Raw genomic sequence first — 8933 nt, forward strand, 5'->3', positions numbered from 1 at the left:
AACTATTGAAAGAAAACAGAAATTTTTATATCACACGAATTCTATAATTTATTTATTAAATTAATCTATATATTTAAACAAAAAAAACTCCACATAAATAATTTTAAAATTTAAACTACTTAATTGACCATAATAAAATATGAACAATCAAGAACAATGATAGTATTAATATTATTCATGGAGATATCCTCTTTGTTTTATGCATGTCTGGTGTTTACACTAGATTATTTCCCGTGTGCTATGCTGCAGGTCAGATTAAATTTATTATGGTCATAAAAAAATATAGGTGTTGTTAATGTATTTTTTAGTATAATTTTTTTTTTGCTTTATGCGGATTGATCTGATGTGAACTGGTTGATTTAACATGTTCAGAGATAACCCGGACAATCGATAAAAATATAGTTTGACTAAAAAAAATCAAGATGACATCTTTTTTTAAGTACTGAAACGACAACATATTAGATTGAATCGGATCAATTTGGATTAACCTGTCAAATTTGCTACTCATATCATGAGACCTTTATAACTCTATAGAAAGCAATTATTAAACTCAATTAACCCAATGTTGAAGTAAGAAATTGAGAAAAAAAAATTCATCTAGAAAAATAAGCCATGTCAACCTGGGTTAATCTGTCAAACTCAGAGAATAAGATTGAGATAACCCCATAAAAAGATAACCGAAAAAAGATATGAAACTCAATTCACAATCAACCTGTTGTTGAAGGATGGGATTAAAAAAATCAATTAAAAATAAAACACAAAAAACTACTCGAATCAACCAAATAAACTTGTGACCTAGGTCATGAGACTAGGATAACTTCATAAAATACAAACCAAAACAAATTAAAAAGCACAATTCTCAATCAATTAAATACTGAATGATGAATTTGAAGAAAGTTCAACTAAAAATAAAAAGAAAAAAAATCTGAGTCAACCAGCTTAACCCGTGACTCGGATCATAAGATCCTGATAACCTTATGGAAAGCCAATAAAAAAATTATGAAACCCAATTCCCAATGAACCCAATGTTGAAGGATTAAATTGAGAAAAAAATCAAATAAAAAAGGAAAAAAATAATTATCCAAATCAACTCAAGTTAACCTGCCAAATCTGGGTGAGGAGTCTGGGATAACTCTACAGAAAGTAAATAAAAAAAATTTATAAAATCTAATTTTCAATCAACCCAGCATTAAATGATGAAATTTCAAAAACATATTTAATTAAAAAAACAAAAAAAAAACTCGAGTCAACTTGTTTAACTTGTAAAACTCGCGACCCGAGTTATAAGAGAATCATAACCCCATAGAAAGTAAATCATAAAATAATTATGATTATAAAACTAAATTCTTAATCAATCCAATGTAGAAAAATAAAATTTATAATAAAAAAAACATGAGTTAACATAATTAACCCGTAAAACTAGCGACCGAGGTCATAAAACCAGAATAACTCTGTTGAAAAAAAATCAAAAACAATTATAAAATGCAATACCTATTAAACCTAATGTTAAAGGATGAAATTAAAAAAAAAATTAAATAAAACTTTTAGTATACATTAATGTTGAGTGCTTGTATGTTGTTTCATGTCTAAATGGTTTTTTTTGGCTTCTAGCTAGCTTTTCTCTTTATTTTATCATTTTCATCGTCTTATTAATAAAATATGCTCATGTGTATATATAAACATTAAAAGAGAGGGAGAATTTATTGTTCCACGGGACACAATACACTTTTTTACCAATGAAAAAAAAACCATTTGTATAAAGGATGAGGGCATAATTGTGTTTTCAGTGGAGGCATTTTGATGTTTTTAAATTAATATAGGGTAAGACGAGTATTTGCCTTTTTAAATTGCATTGCAAATTATCATAAATATCCTTAAGGTTAATGCATTGTTTGGTGTATTTTTACTTATATAGTGCATAATAAAGTTACCAATCTAGCTTTATAAACAAAAAAAAACGTTGGCAGGTTAAGAGGGGTGTTTGTGTCTTATCCTTTGTTTTTGCACAATAAAAACATCTTCTTGCCCTTAGGGTTTAGTTTTTTATGCCTTAGATATGAGGATATTTTTGTTATTATACTATTGGTTTTTTTGTTGTTATTGGATAAAGTGAGGGTTAGTTTTGTCTTTTAATAAATTAAATAGATTAAAAAAAATGTTGGCGCGTGTCGGGCATGTGTCAGCACGTCAACCGGTTCATTGTCTTTAGGTGGCACTTGCGGTTGATTTCAACAACTAAAAATGTCATTCTGAGGTGTCATTAATCAGATTTGTCTCGATGTCTTTTCTATGTTGAGGTGACACGTGTAGAAAACAGAGCTCCAGTTTGGCTTCGACGATCATCTTTTTTTTCTTCTTTTTTCCCTCTCTCTCCCTCGATTCTTGCACCCTGCAATCTTTCAAATTAGCCCCTTAGCTTCTCTTTGGGTTTTTTGTCCCTAATCTTTTGGTTGATATTTGTTTTATTTCAAATAATTTATGAAAATCAAAATTTGCTTCAATTTTATCCTTATTTGATTTTTTTTACTTCTCTTTGTTTTTTATTTAGTCCTTGATTTTTTGGTTAATATTTGTTTTATTTGGAATAACTTATGAAAATTAAAATTTGTTTCAATTTCATCCTCATTTGATTTTTAAAACTGGTCTTATTTAGTTCACATTCTTTTAATTACTATTTATGTCATCTAAGATAATTTTTATAGTATAAAGTTTTTGGTGATTTCACCCTCGATTTTTTCCCTATCAAATTTTATCCTTATTCTTTTAATTATTGGTTTTTGCTTTGCTAATTTTTTTAGTTTGGTTTTTTTTTTTACACTTAATTTCATCCTTTAACATTAAGTTGATTTGGATTTAAGCTTCTTGGTTAACTTTATTTTGGAATTTCATGAATTCCAATTTGAAAAATTAACTCAGCTTAAGGACATTTACTAGGGGTTGCCTTTTCTTTTTATCGTTCTTTTAAGCTAATATTTTTTTAAGATTTTATCATTTGATTTTTATTTTATTGGAGATTAAGCTCATTGTTTTTTTATATGCTTTTTACATCCTTTGTTTTTTTTTTATTTGGTTGGGTTATCCTGGGTCTTTTTATGTTTTGTTTTTTTAGATATATTTTCTCAAAATACTTTTTCTCTTTAATTAAATAGAGTTGATTGATTGAATATAGACGAATACTCATTTTATTGTGTTTTGTTCAGTTTACTTTTACAGGACATTACTCTAGCAAACGATGCAACTTCTTTCAATATCATCTTGCATTCTTTTGTAGTTGAGTTTAAACCAACTCAACAAGCTCTTTTGGTTGTGGTCGATGTCTATAATCGAGTGGCGGCGAGTCTCTAAGAATCTTTTCTTTTTTCTTTTTAAAAGTAAAATATTGATACATGTGGTTTTTTACCATTTGTTTTATATTGTTGCTTTTGATTTAAATTAGATTATTAAATTAATTCATCTTATTGGATATAGCCATGTTAATGACTTAAATATCAAGTTCATCTTGCTTCTTTTTGCTTCGTTTAAAACACATTCGCCTTAAATGTCGATGCATGCATACTTGCTAGCTAATAATGTTAAAAAGTACCAACTAGTGCTGTTTCTGGTCATACATTGAATTTCCATGCAAGATCAAGAGCATTGGATTTTCTCTCTACTTGGAAATGCAACTGATAGAGACTGGAAAGTACTTCACCTCGATTATTTCCTTAATTTTCAAGCAAATTAAGTACACAGTCCAAAAGCAAAAAAAGAAAGAGAAAACATCGACCTTTCTAGTTTCTACATTGTGCTAACCTAGCTACCTAGCTAGGCAGCTTCTAACACTTGTCAAAGAAAATAACCAGGACATTCTTGATTACTAGGCGGAAATTACAAAGAAGCTGCAATATCTAATGTCGTGAAAATAATTATCTATCAAGGTTAAAATCCGAAAACACCATCATCATCGAAATCAGCAGATTCCATCATGATACCATCCATGTCCAGACTGTGTGAGCTCGTAGTGCAAGATGAGTTGACCCCAGAAATCACATCGCCGTGATCAAATGCAGACATATAATCATCAGGTGACAAGAGATAATCAGAGGATGATGCTTGATTATTATACTGGGTGGTTGGATCATAACTAATTGGTATGTTCATGTCATCCTCCTTGTGGCAACATTCTTGTTTTACTGTTTGGAAGGATGTGAGGAGGGAGTTGCTTGGCTTGTTCGAAGCGTGATCACCATTGCTCTTAAAGCTTATCAGTATGGAGGAATCTATATCGTGGTGATCACTTGGATCCAAGACAAATTGAGAAGCTTTTAGCAAATTCTTGCACGTGTGATGCCCATAATATGTTGTACGGTATAGAGGAGGTTCTTCTTGAATTCTTTGCACTTGCTTGATTGCTTGACATTGTTGATCATACTTGTGAGTGCACCTGAAGTAGTTCCTGTAGGGCACAGCAGCAATATTGCGTTTCATTAATTGTTCGATCATTAACTAGGTTTTCCTAGAAATTTGATGATTAAGAGATAAGAATTAAAATATGGATTGGTTAATTATGTTCGAAATTCAGTCTTGAAATTAATTATATATATATACCTTGGATATTTAGCATTGAGGATCACTTTCTGTCCATATTTTCTCCATGCATGGCCATCATCGGTTAGAGTAGTGGAGTCATCTGTTCTTGAGTGGGAACTTTTTCTGCAAGTAATAAAATTCAATTTTAGTGTAATTGGGATGAAATAAAAAAAAAAACTAATTGCTAGAAAAATGCATTAATTAATTATAATTTAGAGATTAATTTTAGTTTTGATATTATTTATTCTTATAATCAAGTTATGACATCATCAAGTAAAAATAATATTACAAGTACCTTTATATGAAGAATAAACATAGAAAAATCGGCAATATCCAACCATGATATTTAGTAAATTAATTTCGAGCTTGCCAAGGAGGGGACCAAAAACATTGTCCACTCAAAGCAAAGATACCTTCTTGTTTCTTGGTGTCCTAACTAGCAACTTGTAAGTTCGTTGGTTTCTTTTTTTTTTCTTTTTTTCTTTTTTCTTTTTTCAAGCATGAGGAATGGGGCCTGAGCCTAAAAGAAAATATAATTACAAGCAACACATATGGGGTAAATTTATCCCATCTACATCCATCATGACCTTTAGGAAAGGAGATTAATGAAAAATAATATATAGGCATCTAAATTCTTTTTAACAAAAAGAATAATAAAGATCATCCTTAATTAGTTTGATTCCTAAATTTTTTTCAAAAAAATAAAATAAAATAAAAATAGAGTCGGAAAAGAAAAATCCAAATCGGAGACTCTCTAGACTCAGATGAGAGGGCTAGATTATAGTTTAACTATGGATCCCTACTCCTTGACCGTATTTCAACAAGCTCTACTTGGCTAATGGAATTGTAAATGAAAAATAATATTATTAATGCGGTTTTTATCAATAATGATCAGCAGCATATATTAATTATTTGTAATTAATTAATTACCTTCTCTTGTAACATCCTCTCCTGTCCTTCACCTTCAACTCGGCAGTACCCCTGCCACTCTCTCCGGAATCCTTCGACGACTTCCGGCCATCCCAACAAGGCGAACCCACTTGTGGAATTTGAGAGGCAACCTCATCAAACTCACCCCCATTTAATATATAAAGAGAACTGTTGAAAGAATTCATGATTTTCTTGACAAGATCCTCAGCAAACACAGACTCATCAACCCCTATAGACTTGTTCATTACAAGTTTAAGTTGTGCCGCAATTTCTTGACCTCTAACGAGCTCATCTATCGCCTTCTTTCTGTTTGCTGGTAAATTCCCATGCCAAGAAGAATCCATTTTCTGGGGTTTGGGTGTGCTCTCTCTGGTCTCTCAACTAGAGCTGAGTAGAGGCCAAGATTGGAGCATGTAGACCCTCGGGTGCTCTCTTTAGTGTCTCCTAGGGCTAAGTAGTGACCAGAAGTGGAGTCGAAGGGATCCTTTTAACAATGGAGGGATTGCATTGCATTTTTCTCAGCATATGCGAGGAAGGCTGAAGGAACCTTGAAAGAAAATTCCACAAAATTTTGATTTACAATCCCAGGCGCTGTTTGTAAAACACGCGCTTCGATGGAGCAAACCACGCGGAATCTATTTGAATTTTGTTGGATTATTTACTTGTCTTTCAACACGTCACCAAGGAGCGCGTGGGTATGACATTTTAGATGCTTACGATTGGTACGTGATGTCAATTTTCGATGTCACTAAGGACCGCGTCAGCGTCATGCGGACTAGTTTTCTTTTTTTAATGTAACGAAATACCTATAATAACCCTCACCTTACGGTGCTCACTTAAAAACGCTATCCTCAAATAAATGATTTCTACAAAAAAAAAATATCAGAGTAAATTAAAAATATTGTCTGAATAGCACGATTGAAAAATCTTTAGACAAAATAGTACAATTTATAAAAGTCATCCTTTGTAATATTTATAACCTGTCGCTGTCTAATAAAAATTATTAAATGAGTAAGACAGAGGAAATAGTAAAATAAAAAAAAATAAAAATTAGAAACACCCTAAAACTTTAATTATAATATCATTTTCATTTAAATTTTTAGATTTTTTTTATTAAAATTTCTTTGTGATATAATGCTGTCATAATCAGAATTTTAATATATGTTTTTGTAAAAATTTCTTCTCTCTTCTCTGTCCCACACATTTAATATTTTTATTGGAATTTATTGTTTTGAATAGCGACAAGTTATAAATATTATGTTTTTTAAATATAATTTATACAAATTATATTATTTCATCAATTTTTTTTCATCAATATTATTTCACTAATTGTTTTTGAAAAAATATGGTAATAAATAGCCAAAATAAAGAGATAAAGAGGAGAGAGAAATAAAAAAAAAAGTAATAAGAAGAAAATAATAAAAAAGAATTCTAAGCTAGGCCTATCGTTGTACCAATAGCAGCCCTCACTGTTTATTAGTGTTTTTATAAAATGAAATGAAATGTTAGATTAATGTTTTAATTAATTAGAATTTATTGTTGCCCGAGGAGGGTATTAGGGGCAATTAGGAGATCTAACGAGAAGACAATAACTGATTGGTTATTTCTCCTAACTTTTTTTGTGCAATATAATAATTTTTTTTTCTTGTAATAACATGAATAGCTTTTTCAAAAATGTTTTTAATTTTAAAATATATTAAAAATATTATTTTTAATATTAAAATATTAATTTAATATTAATTTAATATTTCTTCAAAATAAACATATTTTAAAAAAAAATTATAAAACAAAAACTACTACACCCTCAAACAAATGTAAGTATTAATTCAAATTAAGCTTTGATGAATTTAAAAGAATTTAATAAGTTATTAAATATCGACTCTAAACTTAATTTATTATACAAGCATCTTAAAATTATAATAGTAAAGTGATAGTGCTGAATCATTATATTATATTATATTATATTATATTATATTATTTTTTAAGTTTGGATAAGAATGCATGAGCAGTGATAAGATGAAGTGGACCAACTTTAATTTCAATGAAGGGTACAATTCGTACACCATACATTAGTTAGGTTCATGAACCTTAATTGAATGTTCCAGCTATGAAATCACATGTGGGCCAACTCGCCTCTTACCACTTTTATCAAGGAAATAATAATGTCCATAAAAACTAGACTTGATAATAGTAAGAACAATTATGATAATAATAATAAAAAATAAATAAATACTATCCATAAAATATTATATTGTGGAGGAAGATTTATTGCAGAATAAGTTATTGTATTGTAATGATGTTTATATCTTCTACAATGTAAGTCAAGGAAGTATAAATTGAAGGGCAAACTGTTATTTTTACGAAGTCTAATTAATATTATCAAATTAAATGAGAATAAATTTGTCTTTTTTTATATTTTTATTGTACGATGGAATTGTTAATTACATTTAAATTTTTTAAAAAAAAAAACATAACTAGAGGGAAGGGGATTTTTTGACTTTTTTTGCACAGTAAAATTATTTAATCAATCTTGAAATTTTAATTTCTCATCCTGTATCTAGAGATACAGAGAGTGTTTTAGTCATATTATGACTTTTTTTGTAATTATTAAATAGATTTAAGCACACTTGAATATTTTAATATATATAAATTTATTTTAAAGAAAACAATGGTCAAGGCACGCAGCACATATGTGCCTTGACTATTGTTTTGGTTTGGTTTCGGTTTTTTTTTTAAAAAATTTGATTTGATTACTATTTTTTTATAAAAACCGAACTGAAACGAAAATAATCACCCCTAGATAAAATACAAAAGCTTTTTTTCATTTGTTTTCGTAAACAATTTGATCCTTATTCTTTTGATTGCTACTTTTTTATTTTTTATTTTGTCTTTTGTAAATTATTTTTTCTTCTTCAATTTTATCTCTCATCATTTGATTTCATTTAATTTTTATATCGAATTTGATCCTTATTTTTTTAATTGTTATTTATTTATTTATTTATCCTTTCCCTAATTGAATGTTGTTTTCAATTTTATCCCTCAATATTTGATTTTGATTTATTTTTATGTCAAATTTGGTCCCTTTTTTATTGCTATTTGTTTTGTTTTTTTATCATTTTTTTATTGCCTTTTTTTTTTCTAATTTCATCCATCATTATTTTGTAATTGAGAATTTTACTTTGTTATTTTTTAAGATTTGTCTTCTATAGAGTTAGTCTTGTACTCATGATCAGGGTCATAGATTTTGAATATTAACATGAGTTGACCTCGGTCTTTTTTTAAGTTTTTTTTATTAAATTTAATTTTTTTCTAATCTTATTCTTCAATGTTTGATTTATTGAGAATTGGTTTTTACAAAAAAAATTTCTTTCCTTTCTACGAGGTTTTTCCAATCCTATAGCTATGGCGGTGAGGTCAACAGCTTAGCCTAGGTT

General features: G+C 28.9%; 1 protein-coding gene across 1 annotated transcript; it reads right to left on the bottom strand.

The window, feature by feature from the left end:
* Window positions 1-3671: 3671 nt before the first annotated feature.
* LOC7482601 (WRKY DNA-binding transcription factor 70) lies at window positions 3672-6010 on the bottom strand. Its single transcript, XM_002323639.4, has 3 exons — window positions 5500-6010; window positions 4588-4692; window positions 3672-4435 (listed from the first exon to the last, which is right to left on the bottom strand). The coding sequence occupies exons 1-3, from the start codon at window positions 5841-5843 to the stop codon at window positions 3919-3921; spliced, it is 966 nt and encodes a 321-aa protein (XP_002323675.2). The 5' UTR covers window positions 5844-6010; the 3' UTR covers window positions 3672-3918.
* Window positions 6011-8933: the final 2923 nt, after the last annotated feature.

Source organism: Populus trichocarpa, chromosome 16 (genome assembly GCF_000002775.5).
Source record: "Populus trichocarpa isolate Nisqually-1 chromosome 16, P.trichocarpa_v4.1, whole genome shotgun sequence".
Classification (NCBI taxonomy): domain Eukaryota; kingdom Viridiplantae; phylum Streptophyta; class Magnoliopsida; order Malpighiales; family Salicaceae; genus Populus; species Populus trichocarpa.

Coding starts and splice junctions, on each gene's coding strand:
- LOC7482601 (XM_002323639.4), bottom strand. CDS start 5,843: ATGGATTCTTCTTGGCATGGGAATTTACCAGCAAACAGAAAGAAGGCG. Junction 4,693..5,499: donor AGAGGATGTTACAAGAGAAG/GTAATTAATTAA, acceptor TATTACTTGCAG/AAAAAGTTCCCACTCAAGAA. Junction 4,436..4,587: donor CTCAATGCTAAATATCCAAG/GTATATATATAT, acceptor TGTGCCCTACAG/GAACTACTTCAGGTGCACTC.